Raw genomic sequence first — 23,786 nt, 5'->3', positions numbered from 1 at the left:
TGATAGACCATCAAAGCTCTCAAGAGATTTACCTACCTATGAACATTAAGCATGTCACATACCATTTGGGAAGCAAAACATTACAAATAGTAGTAAACACCTAATTTCTATCACCAAGAATGTAACAAATTCCACAATCATTCAACAAATATTAAATACCTACTGTGAACAAGTACTCAATATTTCTTTTATTGTATTTTAGAAATAAATGGTTGGAAATCAAGAATAGACACTCCAAATTTACAAGGAAATCGTCCTTTACATTCCTTTTTGAGTATTTACTTCTTATTTGGAGTATTTATTAACCCCTTTTTTTGGTGTCAGGCACTATGCTGAGGGTTTTATACACAAAAACTCATTCAACACAAACAAAACCTTTATACATTAGAAATGTAAATCCTACAAGTTTGGAAATTCAAACTTATAAAGGCTTAATACATAGCTACGTACTAAGCGGAAGAAGTTCGGACTCAAATCCAGTTCTGTCTAATTACAAAGGCTGTACTTTTCACTTGTGACGTATCTTGTTTGGGAAGACATGCACACATTACATGTGGAGATTTCATTCCTAGGCCATGCGACAAATTTATTTTAGTGTATAATATAGCAGAAATCATGGTAAGTTACATTAAAATAAAAGACCTGTTTCTTGTAGATCTTACTATATTCTCCACAGTATTTAGCAAATGTCTTGCACATAGAAAAACTAAATGTTATTTTATTATTACTATAGTTAACCACTATATGAATAATATTGATTTCGTATCTGAGTCATAGAAGCAGATAACAAATATGCCATAAAGAAGACAAAAAGGAATTAAATTTTCTGTCTCTGTCTTCACTTATTGAACAAATCTGTATTTTTTTTTACCTCCTATATTATACCAAACACTATAGGAAAAATGCAATTAAGATTACTGTTATATTATGGACTAAAAGAAATTTACTGGATGACCTAGGAATGAAATCACCAAGTATAAACTCATGTATAACACAATATTTTCAAAACTATATAATGGAAAACTCATTAAATGAATTAAAATGTTTAGTAGAACATATTCAGTTAATATAAAGCAGCAATAAAGGTGGAATGAGAAACAAGACTTAAAACAAAAAAACAAGTAAAATGACAGCTGTAAATTCAACCATACCAATAATAACATGAAATGTATATGGATTAAACCATCTAATCAAAGGCACATATTGCCAAATTGGATCAAAAAACAAGATCTAACTATATTCTGTCTACAGGAGATACACATTAGTTTCAAAAATAACCACAAGTTGAGAGTAAAAGCAAGGAAAAAGATGTACCATGTAAACAGCAACCATAAAAGAAGCTGGAGTGGCTGCACTTATACCACACAAATTAGACTTTAAAACAAAAAGCATTACTAGAGATAGAAGGAGAATTTATAATGTAAAAAAAAAAAGATAAAACAATTATAAACATCTATGCACCAAACATCAGAACTCCTAAATATATGAAGTAAACACTGGCAGAATTAAAAGGAGAAATATCTCTATATTAATAGTAATGGACTTCAATACTCTGCTTTCAATAATGGATAAAATCACCAGGCAGAAGTTCAACAAAGAAACAGAAGACTTGAACAACACTATAAACCACTGTACCTAACAGACATCTATAGAAGCACTCCACCCAATAACAGCAGAATACATTCCTCTCAAGTGCACAGTGAACATTCTCTATGACAGCCCCTATGATAAGCCATGCAGCAATAGCTATACGGGGCTAGTGGCTACTGTATCAGATCGCTGCTATATATGGATATATTAATACATGCTCCTTGGTGATAGCATCCTAAGATGAGCTGGCATCTTTTACCCCAATAATTGAGTCATATAAGTGGGTACAGAAGCCTCTATCAAAGGTACCATTATACCAGCTCCTCCAGAAGTCTGTGCACAGACCCCATAGGTTATCACTATTCCTAGATCTCATTGCTAGTACAAACAAAGAATGGGAGTGGGGAAGGGAGGAAGAGAAAATATGTACATTCCCAAAAGATATTAACCAGTAAGATCATTGTTACCAGCCAATAAAATAGTCTTGTACATATGAAAATATTTATTTTTTTAAAAAACATTTATAATACTAAAGAACACTCCTCTAATTTTCAGTATCTCTTTCATACTTCCTAATACTTCATTTTAAAACTTATTTGTTCTCAGGTGATTCAGCCTTTAAAAATCCTAATAAATCACTGCTTGAAATAAAAACTTTGGCACTAAAATCAGTCAAAAATTTTGCTACACATTAAAGAAAGGATCTGTTTCCCCCAACTTGCTCTTCTTCAGACTCTGATGAAGAAACATGTAACAAACTAAACTTCTCAATGCAAGCCTTCTCTTTATATGGATATTTTTATTATGCAAGGATTTTAATGAGCTCCACTAATATTTATTTTAAAATCAGTAAGAAAAATTGTATCAAATATACAATGGTAAATTATACTATGTAAATGAAACACAATTTTACTTTGACATAAAAGGGTATTACTTACTGTGCTTTTATCCTTCAGAAGTTTTTCAATGACTTCAATTAACATTTCCTTCTGCTCTGGATCAAGGCTAAAATACAAAAAAAAAAATAATAATTTTTAATTTATTTCCCTTTAATTCTAACTTTAAACGAAGCTAATCATTTCAAGAATGTTAAGAAATTTTAAAAGCAGGGAGAGCAAGAATGATGTAAAAATAGAAACAAATTTAAAGTAATCAAATAGAAATCAAATTTAAAATAAAATGGGATGGTTTTCTCCCAAATGTGTCTTAATCCTTCTCTCTAAAGTTGCTCATATTAATTAAACCCAAATACCAATATCAAGAAGAAAGTATTTAAAGAATAAGTTCACTTCTAAAAACAAGTTAGAAAATCGTAAGAAAGTAACTGCAAGTAGATATACCACTAATTCTTTTTTAACGGGGGAGGGGGTGGGGGGACGCAAAATAACAAGATAGCAATCATTTTTTATTGTGGATACGTAATTGTCAAAAACAAATATACAGAATTTCCAAATAAGAATTTTGTATCATTCTAGTTCACTGATGGAGACATGCATTACAAAATCTGCCATCTAAAACCAAGAAATGTAAGTGAAGGCTTACATATATACAGAATTAAAAAATGCATCTTAATAGGAGTTCTAAGCACTGAAATACTGACAATATAATGTCTTTCTAGCATGGAATTCAATTGTTGTTGTTCATTTACCAAGAAGTTAAACAATGGGTATACAAAGATAAAGAAGACAGCCCCAAACATAATTACACCATATTAACAGAGATGTATGCGTATAACGGATTATGGGGATAAAAAGGAAGGGCATCAGTGAAAGCAGGAGGGTTATGGAGGGTTCCTTATAGGGAGTGACATCTCAGAGGAATCTTGAACAACTTGACTGTAGAGCTGGAGAACGAGAAAATTTTCTAGGTAGAGACTAAAGGAGGAGCAAGAGGTGGTAATGAGATAAAAACATTTTATGTAGAGTACTAATATGCAGTACTGAACTATGAGACTGTAAATTCAAGGCAAAGAGAGTAAGAGTTAAGGCTGAAGAAATAAAATGAAGCCCAGTGATGGACGTTTTATACTGTCATAGTAAAAACTCTGATCTTATTCTACAAGTTTATAACAAAAATAGATAATGAGTGAGAAGCAGAATATAACTTTGTCGACAGTTAACCTAAGAAAATGAGTTTTTATTTTTCAGAAACATTACATAAGTTTATTCTTAATCATTATAATTTTCTGAACATTCAAACCTTTCAAATTTCAGTTCCAGTCTCCCTTCTCCAAGCAGTCTTTCCTAACTGATGCCATTTCATTACATCTTTACATTATGAAAACCCATATGATAATCTCTGAGCCCTATCCTATTAAAAGCATTGTTAATGTGCTTTCACATATACCATGATTCCCCGAAAATAAGACCTAGCCAGACAATCAGCTCTCACACGTCTTTTGGAACAAAAATTAATATAAGACCCGATTAGATTAGTATAGTATAGTATAGTATAGTATGTTATGTTATGTTATGTTATGTTATATTATATTATTATATGTTATGTCATGTCATGTCATGTCATGTCATGTCATGTCATACCCGGTCTTACAGTAAAATAAGACCAGGTCTTATATTAATGTTTGCTCCAAAAGACGCATTAGAACTGATAGTCCAGCTAGGTCTTATTTTTGAGGAAACACAGTACATATATGTCATATGTTAATATCTTATTCAATTAGATTGCCTTTAATTATTTGACAAATGTTTGACTTTTTTCCCTTCAAATATGTGCTAATACATACATTTTACACACATAATACAATACCAGAAACACAAAATAATCTTGATAGAAGCTTGTGGAATAATTGGTAACAGAAAATAATACCAAATTATTACAGATAATAGTTTTTTCGTTTTTTTTAAATATTTAGACAATATGTTTACAAGAAATCAAGGCATCATATTTAATAAATATCATACAAATATGGTATGGTGCTACATTTAAAAATCAGTATTTTAAAAATTATTTAATAAAATAGCTCTGGAAAAAATCAGACAAGGAAACAACAAAACCAAAGATGGAAGAAGAGAAAACAAAGTGAGTTGAAAAGATAACATACTTACAAATCTACCCTACAATAAACGGGGGAAAAAACTTAATTTTCTCATAATACATGAGTATGTGTACACGACAGACAGACTATATAAACGAGAATTCAAATTCTGATTATTTTCAAGTGAAGTCTATAAATTATCACAGGTAGGCTCACCAGTAAAAACCTGCATAGGGTCTCTACAACCAAAACAAAATTAAAAATGTCTAAAGAATGTGAGGGGAAATATTCAGTCACTGAGTTTCCTTAGTATAAGAACAGACTAGTTCTAGGAGCTAATAAAGTAAGACATGGGCTTATAACGTTCCATGTACCATTAGAGATCTTTAGTATTATTAGCAAAGCACCTACCTGTATAATTTTTGTATTGCATGGGCTGCATTCTTCCTAACATATGGTGATAAATCAGCAGAAGCTTCCTTAATAGCGAGCATCATAATAGGTACAATAATTGGCACTCTAATACTTGACAGAACTCTCAAAGCACTTGCACGAATTAGTTGATTTGGATCCTGAAAATAGTGCAAAAATATTCATCAAAATTTCAAGTTTACAATATCTGAAAGACATTTTTATGACACGGTTAATAAGTGTTTATAGGCTGCAATGTAACAGTAGCAAAAAAAAAGAAGCTACTTAATTTAAAATAATCAGTATATGGGAATGGGTATGGAAAAAGAATTAAATAAATGTCTATCCCTCTGAATAATGTTATAACAAGAAAAGTAATGGTTATAATTCTAGTTGATCATTTATCACTAAACATGCTAGGTTCTTAAGTTTCATAATAAAATGCTGCAGGTCATAAATTTCATCTTTAAAAACAGTCATGCCTTCTCTTTACACACTTTCAACAACTAGTTGGTATAATAATGAAGAGTTCTTTGATGCATAATGATTATATTGAACATAAAAAAATATATAGAAACTGAAACATGCAGGGCAAGGTCCAGTTGGTTATATAAATTATTTTCAAACGGTATTGAAGAGGCACTGTGAGAGGCCTTTTAACTCTTTCAAAACACTACTGTGCCATTTAGTGAATTATTGCTCCACTTTTTTAAATAACACACCTTCAACTGTGCAGAAAAGTTGTAGCTAGTATTTGCCTGCTTACTCTATTATTTACCTTCAGAGCTCGCTGGAAAGTACTTATGGACAAGAGTGCCAGATCCTGCTGTTCTTCGGCATATCGAACCAGGTAAACATATACTAACTTCTTGATCTGTTAAAAAAAAAAATCATATAATCCTAGTCAGAGTAAAAATTAAAAACTCAGTATTTTCTAAAATCCATTCTTAATTTTCTTGAAGTAAACAAGTGAACCTGGTCATAGCTTAGGTTGTAAAATAAAGATAATACATTGTAGGATAATGAATGGCAACAGAAAAAGCCTGTGAAATAGGAACTTTAACAATCCAATCTAATAGTAACAGCCTATCAAGGGTGTCCTTCCTCTCAAAGGGAATAAAAAGTCCCTGAGTAAAACTCATATAAGAATTTTAAAACATTAGCTGAATTGCAAAAATATGTTCAAAATGAGGGATACAGATAATAGAAAGAACTTGCTTGGGCTCTGTCCACTAACTACATGGTATAGAAGTTTATGTTTCCTCATCTGTCAAAAGGTCTCAACCTGATTGTGGTAATATGCACATTCCAATATACAGTACATGATATCTCCAGCTCAGCAAGAATAATGTGTGACAGTAATACCAGCTTAATGTAATAAAAATTACATTAGGCTGGGAGTGTAGCCTCGAAAAGGCTGGGAGTGTGTTCTGAAAACTGTTTTTAAAGGCAATTTAATCACAACGTTTATAACAAAATTATGATGAACAGAAAAGTTAAATGAAAATGAGAATTTGAGTTAAAATTCATCAATTGCCTCCTTCTGGCACTGCTCAGAATGTACCTCCCTTCTCAAATATCTTCAAATACAACCGCCTGATTAAAATTCTTTAAATATCAGTATAGTACATATAGAACTGTGTTTCCCCAAAAATAAGACCTAGCCGGACGATCAGCTCTAATGCTAATGTCTTTTGGAGCAAAAATTAATATAAGACCCATTCTTATATATAGGAGCCTGACTCAGAGAAACTATGCTATCCGGCAGCACATGACCTAATTCCTGGAACAGTCAGTTTGCCCTTAAAAGGTCACGTCTCTGATAAGTAAAGCCCCTTCCTCATTCCGCTCTCTCCTTCCTCATTCACTCCCCGCCCAGTTTACCCTAACCCATATAATCTTGTAGCTGCAATAAAAAATTTGAGGCTTGATCAGAACTTTGTCTTGCCTCCATTTCTTCGCGCCTCCTATTTTCTCTTTTCAGGGTGTCTCTCTTCGGTCCCTGTTGAATGCCCCGCTGGTCGTGGCACTTATATTATTATTATATTATATTATATAAACCCAGTCTTATTTTACTATAAGACGCATTAGAGCTAATTGCCTGGCCAGGTCTTATTTTCGGGGAAACAGGGTACATATAGTGCAAGTTTATGAAATGTACAAAGAGCACAGAAATGAGGGGAAGTAGCCAGAAATAGCTGAAACTGATGCTGCAAAGGAAAAACAGTGCTACACTGGCCCATATTTTATATCATACTAACTCATCTGGACTACTTTAAAAACAACTGCCATGGCCTTCCATCCCTCACACTCCAATTTCCCTTGACACAACATAGTTTTGCGTTCTTTTACCATTCTTTTGCTCCCTTCTGAGCTCACTCCCATGTGTCTATACTTCTTTCAGTGTGGCATTCCAAACTACAAATGAAGTCTAAGCAGAAAAACCTAGTTAAGACCACGTTCCAGATGTGGTGCCTCCAGTGACACAACTGATTTTTAATTATAACAATATGCCTTTTCTAAATGTACTACTGACTATATTAACCCATACTTGAGTAATTGTTCTGGTGAGGTTTCTTTGTTTGTTTGTTTTAAAAGAAGGGCGAGATCTTACATTTACCTACAGAAATTTTCAACAACTGAAATTCAACTCGTCATGACATCCTAAGATAATTTAGACCTTAATTAGTAATTTGACCTATTTTGCTATTCCTGAGCACAGTTTCATGAGCACAAGTAAAAACTTGTTGAGCATACCGTGTTTCCCCGAAAATAAAGACTGGGTCTTATATTAATTTTTGCTCCAAAAGAAGCATTAAGGTTTATGTTCAGGGGATGTCGTCATTCTGAAAAATCATGCTAGGGCTTATTTTCTGGTTAGGTCTTATTTTCGGGGAAACACGGTACTTGCTACATCATCATTATTAATACAAATGCTAAACACAGCATTTTAAGTTCCTATCAATCCATTCTTCTGTATGACAGGGTTATAAGTGAAAGTAACAAAGATTTTATTTCCAATTACTTTTCAGTGTTAAATGAATCCACAAAAATCTTAAAAACAAAATCTACCATCCTTAACTCAGTACTCAATACAGTCCAAAAATCTGCTCCAAACTTCCTTTCTAGTCAAATAGGAACAGTCCCCAAATATACTTTGCACTTTTTGTCTCAATCTCCACTCAGTTTGCCCAACTGTCCCCCAAGTTCCACAAGCAAAATCTCCCACAAAAGCAAAAATAAAACAATAAAATGTCCACTAACAGATGAACAGTAAAATAAATACAATATATCCATATAACACTTTACTATGCAGCCACTATATAGAATTAAATAAATCTACACTCGACACTGAAAATATGGCCATGTAAAAATTTTAAAGGTGCAAAATAGTATGCATTGTATGACCTCTCTTCTGTAGTAATAAAAAAAAGATACATATTGTATTTCATCAATCTACAATAGACTACCAATTATAAGATGTACTATTATATTATGAACCACAAAGAAAGGAACAAAAACCCTGCCAATTATAAGTCACCATCAATTGTAAACGTAAGTCTGCAGAAACTTTAAGATAGAAAACAAATGTCTTAGAATGAACACACTGTGGTAATAATAGCAAATCCTTATAAGTAGCACTAACTATGTGCCAGGCATTGTTCTAAATGTTTTGCTTAGATTAATTCATTTTATATTCACTACTCAATGAACAGGTCTTATTATTCCTATTTTACAAATGAAACCAAGGCACAGAGAAGTTAAGTAACTTGACCAATATTGCACATCTAGTATTAAACGAAGAACAAGGATTCAAGCCAGGTAAGCATAAAAGTTGAGAAATCTACACAGTAAAATGTTAACAGTGATTGCCTCTAAGTGTTGGTATTAACCAGTGACCTTCACTCTTTACTCCTCCTAATTATTTAATTTTTAAAATATGAGTATTAATTGTATTCAGATAAAACAATAGATATTTTCAATTTAAGGATGAATCTCATCTTTTCAGATGTCCTCCAACATAAAATAATAGTATTTTCTCTGATTATAAAAGTATTTTGAACTTTTTCATTATAAAAAATCTCAAAATGAAAGGATTTTTAAGATCCCTAGAAAGAAAGCTTTTTCTGTAGCGCTCGTAACATACAGCCACCAGAATTGTTGTAAACCTGTTGAATAGGTCAACAAAAACTCAGATAAATGAACAAAGTTTGCCAAGTTAACCAATCTGAATGTTAGCCAACCAGGAGCAAACTCACTACAAAAAACACACCTCTGAATGCCAATCAATGAACAGCAGTCTCACCCAAGTGACCACACATCTACATATAATATTAACCCACTTACTCCCCTGAAAGTCCATGAGCCATTATGGAACCAAGTGATCTTACACAAAAATAAAAATGGGTTCTAAAATTATGTGATACTAGTATATAAGATGGCAATTAAATGATCTAAAATATACTTAATGTTTTATGTTTAAATGGAAACATAAATTTTAAAAATTCTTAAATTACAGTTTAAGAAGCACTTATCTAATTGTCTGAGATATAGATCATTTTCTCCCCAACCAAATTTTAAAGTTCCTAAGATTACAACTAATTTCCCAAATGCCAAAAAGCTTTAATACTTACAGGTTCTGATTTATAGCAATTTCAATATATCAAATCACAAGATGTATTTAAGTGAGATATTTCTCAAATCCATCTTGGAATGAACATGAGGTTATTTAGTACAGGAACCATTCCTTATTCACCTGTATATTGCCATTACCTATCACATTGCCTGGCATGTACTAAAAGCTCAGTAATTAACAGCTGAATGAAAGAAACATCACAGCCCAATGGCACATGGAAAAAATATTAAGACATTTATCATTAGATTGCTACATGTAGGATCTGAGTTACCACCGATAGTTATAATTCACCAAATAGATGTCCAGAAGGACAATAAGTATTAAGAAGATTGTTTCCAAAGTCTTTAACTTTGGTTTTTTTTTAAAAAAACTAATCATTTAAAATATTTTTTCTCCTTACTAACTATATTCAGATCTCCATCTACAGTTCTCTGGAAAGTTTTGAAAGAATAATTGGTTAGAGTCCACCCACCACCTCATCCTCTTGTGATTTCTAAGTAACACCTTTTTTTTTTCACCAAGTAACTTATATTGGTGAGACTGAAACATTCAGAATCACAGCTGAGACAGCAGATATTGCTATAATTACTCACTATTAGAGCAAGGTTTTTGTGACTGTTATAGCAAAAAGCATAACAATATTAAATCACAGAAGGTTGCAAAACACGAAATTTGTTCTGGTTCTGTTATAAGAATCAATCAATATTGACCACAAGCGGCCTATACACTGACTAGCTGCAGGTGTGCAGAGAAAGCCTACTTTCCTTGAAACCATTCTGTGACCAGAAATGGGAGTACTTAAAGCTCCGTGACTACACCATTCTCTGATCAGTTACTTTCATTCAATGTTACAACACTCCTTGCTGTAAAGCTAATCATAGCAGAGCCCCAGTAGGCTGGAAGAACACAGGCAGATCTGTTTAATTAGTTTATCAATACTAGTACATCAAACTTCATGAGTTATTGACTAAACCTTTGATTATTTTTGTACTATAACCACTGATTGCTTACTAGGTCACTTTTGGTATCATTTGACATTGAATGGCAGATGACATATAGCTTAACTCTGTGTCTAAGGCAGCATGTACTTGTAAAAATGAAATTCTGCACTTGATAGCAATTCTCCAAATATAAATTTTACGAAGCTTATGTGAATTTTCCCACAACATTAGAGGATTAAGTATGTTTCAAAAAACTAACACGGTATTTCAAGAACAAAAGAAATCCAAACAGACTAACAATTACGTTTATAGTGACATTTTTGTTGGAGAATATTAGGCAGCATACCAGATGGGAAAGAAAAAAGATGAACAAATAGAAAAGTTCTACTATAACTACCTGAAAAGTACAAACAGCTTTGAATGAACAATAACTAGTACAGAATTTTCTGTTTATAACAAGATGACTATCAGTTCGGGAGAACTAGTTAATTTACTACCAATAGCTAAGGACTTGGTCATTTCTACCCATATTTAAAGCATAACAAATGTCTACCAATGCCAGATACCTCACAAAGGACAGCTAATACCAGATGATGGTAGGGGTCAAGGACACAAAGGTGGAATGAGGAGGAAGGAATCACCGAACAGGAAAGATGGCTCTACAAAGGGAAGGGTCTAAGATGGGTTCTGAAGCCAACCTACCTGGCTTTGGACTCTGACTCTTCCACATACCAGCTGTGTGACCTTGGTCGGATAATTTAACCTCTCTGCTACCTTGTCCTCATACACAGAATGTGGAAAATGACAGACCCAACCCAGGTTATTTGTGAAAATGAGTTGATATATGTAAGGCACTAACAACCTAGCCAGATAGCATTTTTAAAACAGTAGCAGTAATTAATGCTGAGAGACTCTGTTCCTAGCAACATGAAGACAAGCAAGCTTTACCAACATCTCACAATTTTTCTAAGTAAAATCTTGATTTCCCCCCCCCAGATATTTGGACCCTCTAATACAGAGTCCATAAAAATAATGTACACATCAAATTAGAAGCTCAGATAGCATGGCCATAACATAGGAAAGTGAGAGTCTGTTTAACTCTTGACATTATTAACTTAAAATTATACATGGTAAAAAGCACATAAATAGTGCTTAATAAGTATCTACTAAATTAATCATGAGTAAATGTGCAAATACTATAAGATTACACATTCAGTCTAGGTATCTCCCATTAATTGGAATCTTAGAAAGAAAGAATGATCTAAGTCCAATATTAAATTAATTTAATTTAGTTCTTAAACTGGCAACAAGTATACAGTATTCTGACTTTAATTTACCCAACTTGGTCAAATTGACTTTATGATGGCTATTCATTTTGGGAGCAAAATTCATCTGCCTGAAATATATGTATAATGTACTTACTATCTATGAGGAAAAAATGAAGTATACTTAAAAATGTATCTAAAAAGTAGGCTTAAAGGACATGTCTTTAAAATCCTATAATGTAAATTATTCTAATTTTAAAAATCAATCTATAGAAAAGGCTAAATATGACAGGAATGATAAAACTTGCAGAAGGATGTTACAGCTATTATAAATATGCTCCATATGTCCAGGAAGGTTGACAGAAGTATGACTGTTGATGAGTGAATTGGAAAATATAAAAATGACCTAATGAAACATCTACATGATAAGATAAATACACTGGATTAACAACAGTTAGATACTACAAAAGGAGAGGTCAGTTAACATGACTATGTCGCAGTAGAAACTACCAAGCTGAAGAAGGAGAGATAAGACTGGAAAAAAGTGAACACAGTATCAGTGATCTATAGAACAATTTCAGTTAGTTTACTGTATGTGTACAGAAAGAGAGAGGCGAGAGGAAATCTATTTTTGAAAAACTAATGGCTAAAATTTTTTCCAATTTTAAGAAAACAATAAGCTCACAAATGTAAGAAGCTCAATAAACCCCAGGCAGAACAAACATGAAGAAAAATATGTCAAGGTATATTACAATAAAATTTCAAACCAGCGATAAAGAGAAAAATCTTAAAACCAGCCAGAGAAAATAAAGACACATTTCACACAGAGAAACAGAGATAAGAATGATAAGAAATCATGCAGGCCAGAAAATAATGAAACATTTTAAAAATACTAAATGAAAAAAACATATAAACCTAGAACTGTAAATTTTACCAAGCAAAATGTTTTCAAATTGTAGGCAAAATAAAGACCTTTTAAATACACAAAAGTTGAGAGAATTCATTACTAGCAAAACAAAGTTCTCTAGTCATAAGGAAAATAATACCAAATATGAAGTTTGGAGTATATAAAAGAATGAAGAGGGCCAGAAATAGTAATTCTGAAAGAACATACAAAAGATTGGGGGAGGGGGGTCAATTAATTTTTAAATATTTTTAATAAATAAGTGAACTTCTGATAAATTTGGAATAAAATCCTACCAGAACAATCTCCCACCAACAATTTCAAAGCGTAGACATAATACGAAAAACACAGAAGGCCCTGGTGATGAAAGGGCAAAAAGACTCTGGTTACAAGTTTATGCTCAATGATAAGAAAGAGAGCTGTATGAAGTAAATTCTCCATTTCCATGGCTTTCTGCTGAGGTTAAGTGAATACCAGATGAAATGCACTTGGAGGCACTGATGGACAAACAAACCAGTCTCTCTGGCCGAAGCAACCAAAAAACTGAATCCAGAAAAACCATGGCCACTGAAGAAAGTAGGGAGACCCCAGAGGGGAGAAAGCTAGAGATGGGCTCCTGAAATAGCCTCTATCCACATATCTGACTAACCCCTGAACCACGTAAGCACAGAACACCATCAAAGCAGCTTGAATGAAAGACAAAAAATACGACGTGAGACTGAAGCTGCTGCCTAAGAAAGAGAATTTGCAGTGTGAATCCAGTCAAAATAAATGACTTCAAAAATACCACCTGTGGAGTAAAAATAAGAATACAGAATCTCCATGACTTTATAAAATGTCAAGACTACAACCCAAAATTACCTAACATGTAAAAAAAAACTAAGAAAATAGAACGTACACACAAGAAAATACAAGAAAATAAAGTCAACTGAATCTAAGCCTGAGGTATTATAATTAGCAGACAAGTATTTTAGAGCTTCTATTACACTTATTCTTAGTTAAAAGAAGATGTGCTCTCAATTAATAAAAACTAGTAGAACATCTCAGCAAACAAATAGAAAGGATAAAAAAGAAACAAATTGAAATTCTTAAAATGAAATAATGCCAATTTCTGAAATAAAACATTCACTGAATGTACTTAACAATTAAATGACGATGACAAAAGAATGAGTAAGTGAACTTGAAAACAGATAAATAAAAGTTTTCCAATGTGTGATTAGATAAAGAAGATGTGGCACATATATACAATGGAATATTACTCAGCCATAAGAAAAGATGAAATCCTGCCATTTGGGACAACATGGACAGATCTTGAGATTATCGTGCTAAACGAAGTAATCAGAGAAAAAAATCAAGAACCATATGATTTCACTCATATGTGAGATATAAAACAGAAAGCAACAAATGAACAAATAAGACAAACAAAAAACTCATAGACACAGACAACAGTATGGTGGTTACCAGAGGGAAAGTGGGTTGAGGGGAGAGGTACAAGAGGATAAAAGGGGTCAAATACATGGTGAATATATGGTGATAGAAGGAGACTTGACTTTGGGTGGTGAACACACAATGCAATATACAGAGGAACTATACACTTGAAACCTGTATAATCTTATTAACCAATGAAACCTCAATAAATTTAATAAAAGAAAACAGAGAAACAGAATCAATTAAATATGGCATGGTACTGTGTTAATTTAAAAAATAAAAATGCAGTCCAAGGGGTAAAAAAATCAAATATGTGTTTTTTAGAAGATATTAAGAAAACAAAAAGGAAAGCCACAGACCAGGAATAAATAACCATCTATCTTACAAGAGGTTTCTATCAGAATATATAAAGAATGTTCACGCTTTAACAGTAAGACAAAAAATTAAAAACAGGTTAAAACTTGAATAAACATTTCAGAAAAGATATATGACGGGCCAATAAGATCACAAAAAGATGCTGAAACCACTAAATATCCAGAAAATGCCATTAAAGGCACCATGAAGTTACCAATACCACCCACCAAAATGGTTCAAGTTAAAAAGCCTAACAAGATCAAGTGTTGCAAGTGATGTGAACTAACTGGAATTCTCAGACATTGCTAGTGGGAACGCATACAGCCACTTTGGAAAACTATATGGCACTATTTTCTAAAAATTAAACATATACTTCCCAGATAATGCAACAAATCTATTCCCAGATATTACACAAGAAAAATTAAAATACACACTAACACATAACATTTTATACAATCCAAGTGTATTTCAACTGGTAAGTTTAAAAATTGTGAAATATCCAGATTATAGCAAAAAACAACAACAAAATGTGAATACATGAAACAGCAGATGAATCTCAGTTTCCTAGGTAAAAGAAGTCAAACACAAGATATTCCGTACTGTATGATTCAATATAGAAGAAATTCTAGAAATGATAAAACTATAATGACAGAAAGTAGATCAGTAGTTACATGGAGATACAATACACAAAAATTAACTCAAAATGGATCATCCTATATATAAAAGCTACAATAAAACTATAAAATTCTTAGGAAAAAGACAAGAATAAATCTTCATGACCTTGTATTAAGCATTAATTTCTTAGACACGACATCAAAAGCATAAACAAAGAAAAATTAGATAAACTGAAATTCATCAAAAGTAGAAATATCTGTGCTTCAAAGGACAATATCAAGAAAATGAATAAATAACCCTAGGTTGGGAGAAAATATTTGCAAATTATACATCAGATAAGACTCTACTTAGAATCTATAAGGAATAAACAATAAAAAGACAAACAACCCAATTATAAAATGGGAAAGGCTCTGAACAGACATTTTTCCTAAGAAGATTCAGAACTGGCCAACAGGTGCTCAACAATTTTTTATTAGGTAAATGTAAATCAAAATTCTGAATGTGATAATGAAATGGATACTACTTCACACCCTCTAGGATGGCTATAATCTAAAAGAAATAATTTTTAAAAATAAATTTCCTTTAAAAAGGAAAATAACAAGTATTGGGGAGGATATGGAAAAAACAGACCTTGTATACATTGCTGATGAAAATGTAAAATGATGTGGCTGTTATGGAAAGCAATTTGGCAGTTCCTCAAAAAGTTAAACATAGAGTTACCCTATGGCCTAGCAATATCACTCCAAGGAATATATATAACCAAGAGAAATGAACACCTATGCTCACACAAAAACTTGTACAGAACGTTTACAGCAGCATTATTCATAAGAGCCATAAAGTGGAAACAATCCAAATGTCAATCAACTGATAAATGAATGAATAAAGTGCAGTATATCCACACAATTATTCCACACAAAAAACGGAATGAAGTACTGATTCATGCTACAACATGGATGAACCCTGAAAACATTACATTAAGTGAAAGAAGTCACACATAAAATTTTTGCCCCACATATTGTATGACTTCATTTCTATGAACTGCCCAGAATAAGCAAATCCAGAGAGACAGACGTAGATTAATGGTTGCCTAATGCTGGGGGAATAAGGAGTGACTGCTAAAAAACACAGGGTTACTTTTTGAGATGATAAAAATGTTGTGGAATTAGATGGTGGTGATGGTTGCTGCACAATTCTGTGAATATACTACAAAGCACTGAATTGTATACTTTAAAAGTGAGTTTACGACATGTTAACTATATTTCATGTATTTTAAAAAGATGATTGACTCTTTAAATAAAAAACACTAACCATATACATAGCATAGTTAGAAGTAAAATGCATGATAGCATGGGAAAAAAATGGGAGGGTGCAAATGGAAATTTACTGTCACAAGGTTTTCAAAGTATACGAGAAATGGTGCAGTAGTCTCCCTTTATCCACAGTTTTGCCTTCCACGGTTTCAGTTACCCATAGTCAACCATGGTCCAAAAATCTTAATTGGAAAATTTCAGAAATAAGCAATTCATAAGTTTTAAATTGCAAGCCGTTCTGAGTAGTGTAATGAAATCTCATGCCATAGTGCTCAATCCCACTGGAACGTGAATCATCCCTTTGTCCAGCATATCCACGCTGTACATGCCACCTGCCCATTAGTCACTTAGTAGCCATCTCAGTTACCGTGTTTCCCCGAAAATAAGACCTAGCTGGACAATCAGCTCTAATGCATCTTTCGGAGCAAACATTAATATAAGACCCAGTCTTATTTTTAAGACTGGGTATAATAATATAACAGAACATAATATAGTATAGTATAATATATAATATAATATAATATAATATAATATAATATAATATAATATAATATAATATAATATAATATAATATAAATAATAAATATAATATAATGTAATATATAATATAACATAATATAACATAATAGCATATAATATATAACATAACTGGGTCTTATATTAATTTTTGCTCCAAAAGACGCATTAAAGCTGATGATCCGGCTAGGTCTTATTTTCAGGGAAACATGGTATCAGATCAACTGTTGCGGTATCAACAACAGTGCTTGTGTTCAAGTAACCCTTATTTCACTTAATAATGGCTCTAAAGGCATTCACATAACTTTTATTACAGCATATTATTACAAATGTTCTATTATATTATTTGTTATTGTTGTTCATTTATCTCTGACTGTGCCTAATTAAACTTTATCATAGGTATGTATATATAGGAAAAAACATGGTATATATAAGGTTTGGTACTATCCGAGGTTTCGGGCATCCACTGGGGGTCTTGGAATGTATCCTCCGAGGATAAGGGAGTGGGGGGGACTACTGTATAATGTTATTTGAAAGTAGACTGTGGTAATTTAAAGATATATATTGTAAATCCTAGTAGTAGACTGTAATAAGTTAAAGATGTACACTGTACACCCTAGAGCAAGCATTTACTGAATAAACAAAATCAAGAATAATATTAATAATACTTGATTACAACTTCCCTGTTCCTTAATTTCTACCTATGATACTCCATTTTCCTCCACCTAAAACATCTGCCCTGATGTCACCAGGTTCTTGAAAATATTCTTCAGTGGAGACTCTTCCTTCTGCCAAACTTCCCAGATTCAAGAGGACCAAGCATACTCTTTGATGCTCACTGCTGCTGCTAACAATGGACAAATAAGAGGTATGTGTGCTGGAGTTTACTTCCATGCAGTTAGCACTACTTCCTACTGAGTAAACATACCCTCCTCAGAAATCAACAAAATCTAGTGATACTTAAACACCTTATGTTGCATTTCAAGTAACTGAAAAGTATATGATTCTTTTACAACAAAACAAATCATGAAAATTATGAATCAAAACAGTACCTCAATATTTTTACTGGCCACATTCTTCACAACAGCAGGAAACAGTTCAGATGCATTTTTCCCTTTTGCAATCATCTGAAGAATAAAAGTAGAATATTAGGGCTGAAACCTTTTTTAAATTATTTATTTGAAAGCAAAATATAAAGTCCATATTAAATATTTAGAAGACTGAATCAGCAAATAAGCTATGGAATTAACAAGCTGAACTCTTTTTAAGTCATCTTACATATCCCAACCACCTGCAGCAAAGAACAAACAATCTCTTGTGTATCAATATAAAAACAAATACACAGACACATTAAAGAAGAAATATATAGTAGTTTAAGATATATAATATTTATAATAGTTTTCTCTGGCTAATGGAGTTATAAATACTTTTTAAATATTTGTACTACTCTTTATTTTCCAAGTTCTCAATTTAAAGATGCACTGCATTTGCAATGGTGCTATTTTGAACAAACTAGTTTTTTCCCTTGGCTTTATTTCATAGGTTCCCTACTTCTCCAACCATTACTTTTCCAAGTTCCCTTCACTAAGGCCTTTTATTCTGCACCATTTATTCTGCCCACTGAAGTTCTGTGCACCACCACCTACTCAGGCTACTATCCTACCATTTGTGAAACTCCTAAGATTTCATTCACCCTCATGACTTATAATAATTCTAACCTCTATGGGGATCCATTCCACAAACTCTAGCCCTAACTCTGAGTCCTAGTTCTACTTCTCTAACTGGACATCATTAGATGTCTCTCTCATCCCAAACTTGCTATGTCTAAAACAAAACTCATTTTTCATGATAAAATGGCATTCATGCTAGAATTTCCAATTCCACCAATTTCCCCCAAAACCATTATGCCAAATAATTATACCCAAATCATAGAATTATCTTGGTCTCTTCTCACATCTACACAGTAAGTAGGTCCTGTTGTGATTTCTTAGTAGACTCATGTTAATCCCTTCTCACTGCTACTGTCCTAGCATAGGTCAGAAACACCTCACAAAGGACTTTTCCAACTGTCTCCTCCTCCTATCCATGATGCACACCACCGACAGTTTAATGTGCTGAAAACACTACCTGCAAATGTCAGCCCCCTCAAAGATTTCAAAAGCCCCTGACTGCCTAAGAGTTCAAACTATTTCACTTAATATCAAACACCCTCACAATTTGTACAAACATCCCTTTTAAGCTCATCAACCATTATTGTTCTATACCAGTATTACTACCCCGTTTCTCCAAAAATAAGGCCTAGCCAGACAATCAGCTCTAATGCGTGTTTTGGAGCAGAAATTAATATAAGACCCGGTATTATATTATATCATATCATATCATATCATATCATATCATATCATAAGACTGGGTCTTATATTATAGTAAAAAGACCAAGTCTTATATTAATTTTCGCTCCAAAAGACGCATTAGAGCTAATGGTCCAGCTAGGTCTTATTTTCAGGGAAACACGGTATCAAAGTAAATGATCTACTCACTACCAGAATATTCTCTGGCTCCCCTATATCTGGACTCATATCATGTCCACAACCCACTTCTTTTTATTTTTCTGAGTTCTAACCTTCTGTCTATCAATCCTGTTAGAACAATCTCCTAACACCTAGCTCACTATGGCATCCAATCCTAATTTCCTCTAGAATTTTTAATCTATACTTTTCATTTGGAACTTCCAATGTGCCATCTTTTATTTCTTTCTATTTCAATTTTATGTCCACCTGTATTCCCATTTCCTTCACTCTCGTTTGTGGAATATATCCTTATGTCTTTTAACAGTCCAGACTTTCGTAGCCACAAAAATCACGTTTTAACTACTATGTTTCCCCCAAAATTAGACCGGGTCTTATACTAAGGTTTTGCTCCAAAAGATGCATTAGGCCTTATGTTCAGGGATGTCATACTGAAAAATCATGCTAGGGCTTATTTCCAACAGTTAGGTCTTATTTTCAGGGAAACATTACAGGATAACTTTTTGGAAGGATTCTTTATGATTTACACACCATATCTAAGAAACGATCTAAAAAAGGAGATACTAGTTTTTTGTATTTACAACAAATGTTTTCTAAATACTATGTGATATTTTAAGCATTATAATCCCAGTTAGCAATATGTCAGCAGACCTTTCTATATGACAGTTTTAAAATACTCTAGCACGAGCTAGTCTTTTCATATTCTATTTCCTTACCTGTGATATTATTTGATGGGAGCATTTTGTAAAATCTGCTAAGTATTACAGAAGGTTCACAAAATATTGCAGCTAAAACATCTTTGTATGATTTTTACACCTCTCTCAATTTTCTCATCTATAAAATAAGAAGAGAGGAATTAAATGTTCACTAGGGCCCCTTCCTTCAGTTATTCAATGATTACCTACAGTCAGAGACCCTGTCCTATTACATCCTATGCTAAGGCTTCTTCAACTTAATTCTACAGAACGCTATTCAAAACGATGTTAATACACGAGAGAGGAAAAAATCCTATACGTACTCAAATTCACTCAACAAGTATTTGCTGAGAGAACACTACATGCCAGGAACTTTTCTAGGCCTTGGAGATACCACCAAGAACACTACCAAAGTCCTTGATCATTGTAGCTTACCTTATATTGCGGATGAGGGACAATAAAATGAATGTAATTTGTGAAGTGGTAAAAGAGAGTACTATAGAGAGAAATAAAGGACTCTAAGAGAAATGGGAAGTGTCAGGGTGTGGGTGGAGTTGTTTTTTTATGGTTTGATTAATGCTTCCATAGAATATATTTTTCCATCCTTATATTTTTAATCCATCTATATATTTATATTAAAAGTGGGTTTCTCCTAGAGAACGTATAATTGTATCTTGATATTTTAATTCAATCTGACAATCTCTTCTAGTTGGTGACTTTGGATCAATTATACTTAATATAATTATTGCACTTGGATACACGTCTACCATCTTACTATGTTTTGTTTATACCCTGTGCTTTTTGTTCTTCTGATCACCGTTATCCCATTTGAAAAATTTTTTTAGCATTTAGTATTTTAATTTTTACATTGATTTTTTTGATTATATCATTTTATGTAACTTTTAGTGGTTCTTCCTGCAGTAATTATCAGATATAGATACATTGATATATACATACAAAGATATAGATAGATATCAAACCTTTCAGTCTACTTAGAGTTAATGTTGTACCAGAATTAAAATGTAGAAACCATACAACTACTGTGCTTCCCCAAAAATAAGACCTAGCTGGACCATCAGCTCAAATGCGTCTTTTGGAGCAAAAATTAATATATGACCCAGTCTTATTTTACTATAATGTAAGACGGGTCTTATCTAACATAATGTAATATAAAACCGGGTCTTGTATTAATTTTTGCTCCAAAAGACGCATGAGAGCTGATGGTCCGGCTAGGTCTTATTTTCGGGGAAACACGGTATATAGGCCCTTTTAATCCCACCATCCTGCAAGCCTTTATGTTATAGCTATTATATAATATATTACAACTACTTCCATTGAAAACCTCTGACAGTCGAGTAACTTAAGAATAAAATCAATCCTTTATGTTTACAAGATATTTACCATTCAACTGGTCTCACTCAATATCCATTTAGTATCATTTCCCTTCAGCTTGAAGAACTTGCATTACATTTCATTAAAGCAGATCAGCTAGAAATATTGTTTTTCTTCGTCTGAAAATGCCTTTATTTCATCTTCATTCTTCAAGGATATTTTCAGTAGATAGAGAATTCTAGGTTAACAATTACTTTCTTTCAATACTTTAAAAATGTTCCAATGTCTTCTGGCTGTCATGGTTTCTAATAAGCAATATGGAGTTATTCAAATCACTGTATGCAATGTATCATTTTTTTTCCATATACTTTCAAGATTTTTGTCTTTATTTTTGGTTTTCGACAGTTTAATTGCTATGTGTTTAAAAATGGTTTTCTTTATGTTTATCCTGATTAGAGTTTACTAAACGTTTTATGTCATTTATCAATTTGGGAAGTTTTCAGCCATTATGAGGTCTGACAATTAAGTTCATGATTCGATGTTGCTAACCTTTTTATGATATCAGAGGGATTATTCTTTATGAATTTGTAGCAACTGGCCAAACAGTTAACCAAATTTACTATTTGGAAGTGTTCAAAAGGCTGTGTGGAAAAGTTAGACGACCTGAACTTTTCGCCAACAATTCATGGCTCTGGCATCACGACAATGCATCAGCTCACCCGGCACTGTCTGTGAGGGAGTTTTAGCCAGTAAATAAATAGCTGTATTAGAACACCCTCCCTACTCACCTGATCTGGCCCCCAATGACTCCTTTCTTTACCGAAGATAAAGGAAATATTGAAAGGAAGACTTTTTGATGACATTCAGGACATCAAGTGTAATATGAAGACAGCTCTGATGGCCATTCCAGAAAACAAGCTTCAAAATTGCTTTGAACGGTGGACTAGGCATTAGCATCGGTGCATAGCTTCCCAAGGGGAGTACTTCAAAGGTGACTGTAGTGATATTCAGTAATGAGGTATATAGCACTTTTTCGAGGATGAGTTCATGAACTTAATTGTCCGACCTCGCATTTCTTCAAATATTTTTTCTTCCCCAATCTCTTTCTCTTCTCCTTCTGGACATACTTGTTAGATCTTTTGATATTATCCAACAAGACCCTAAGGCTTGTTCATTTCTTTTCTTTGTAATCTCTAGTCTGCAAATTAACTAATTTCTAATGATCTGTCTTCAACTTCTACCTCTTTCTGCCGTTATATCCATTTTGTTATTGAGTCAATCCAGGATGTATCTTATTTCTGATATAATACTATACATACAGCAGAAATTTCAACAGATTTGTACAGATGTTGTTCACTTGAAGATATTTTGGAAAACAACTATCTACCCATTAGTTACCATCTGGGGAATAAGTGGACATAGGACACCCCCTTCTCTAGCATAACTTACCATCTAATCATAAATGGCCCGAATATTACCTACAACTGAACTATAAGAAAAATATCTGTTCAAGTCCTTTACCCATGTTTCATTGGATTGCTTTTTTGTTGAATTGTATGAGTTTTTGAACATATTTTAGATATTAATTCTTTATCAGATATATGAATTGAAAGTATTTTATCCCCTTCTGTAGGTTGCCTTTCACACTGTTGATGGTGTCATTTTATGCACAATTTTTAAACTTCCTTATCTGTTTTTTCTTTTGTTGCTCACCTTTTGGTGTTGCATCTAAAAATCCTTTGATAAATACAATGTCATGAAACTTTTGCCTTGTGTTTTCATCTATGGATTTTATAGTTTTAGCTCTTATATTTAGGTCTTTGATTCATTTTGACTTATTTTATATATGGTATGAATTTACAAAGTAGGGATCTAAATTCATTCTCTTGCATGTGGAGGGGCAGTTTCCCAGCACCATTTGTTGAAAAGATATCCTTTCCCATTGAATGGTCTTGTACCCTTGCAGAAAATCATGTGACCATATACGTGAGGGTTTGTTTTGTTTCTGGCCTATTGTGTATATATGTCTGTGTTTAGGTTTGTTTTGATTACTGTAGCTTTGTAGTAAGCTTCCAAATCAGGAAGTGTGAGACTTCTAACTTTGTTCTCCTTTTTCAACATCATTTTGGCTATTCAGGGCCCATATGAATTTTAGGATAGATTTTTCTATTTTTGAAAAAAAGCATCACTGGGATTTTTCATAGCAATTACACTGAATATATAGATCACTTTGGAAATACTGACATCTTAACAATATTAAGTCGTTCAA

General features: G+C 32.9%; 1 protein-coding gene across 2 annotated transcripts in view; it reads right to left on the bottom strand.

Moving 5' to 3' along the window:
- AP3B1 (adaptor related protein complex 3 subunit beta 1) overlaps window positions 1–23,786 on the bottom strand; it is a 218,189-nt gene that overhangs the window by 159,894 nt on the left and 34,509 nt on the right. For both annotated transcript variants that reach the window (XR_012495075.1, XM_019728166.2), the window contains exons 3-6: window positions 18,018–18,092; window positions 5,775–5,870; window positions 4,997–5,157; window positions 2,529–2,595 (exon numbers count right to left, since the gene is read on the bottom strand). Coding sequence is in view for 1 of the 2 variants with exons in the window: in XM_019728166.2 (XP_019583725.2) it covers window positions 2,529–2,595; window positions 4,997–5,157; window positions 5,775–5,870; window positions 18,018–18,092 (399 nt within the window). In the remaining variant the exon portion in view is untranslated. The remainder of the gene's footprint in view (window positions 1–2,528; window positions 2,596–4,996; window positions 5,158–5,774; window positions 5,871–18,017; window positions 18,093–23,786) is intronic.

Source organism: Rhinolophus sinicus, linkage group LG03 (genome assembly GCF_036562045.2).
Source record: "Rhinolophus sinicus isolate RSC01 linkage group LG03, ASM3656204v1, whole genome shotgun sequence".
NCBI lineage: Eukaryota > Metazoa > Chordata > Mammalia > Chiroptera > Rhinolophidae > Rhinolophus > Rhinolophus sinicus.
The sequence above is the reverse complement of the archived record's forward strand: the minus strand, read 5'-3'. Positions and strand labels throughout refer to the sequence as shown.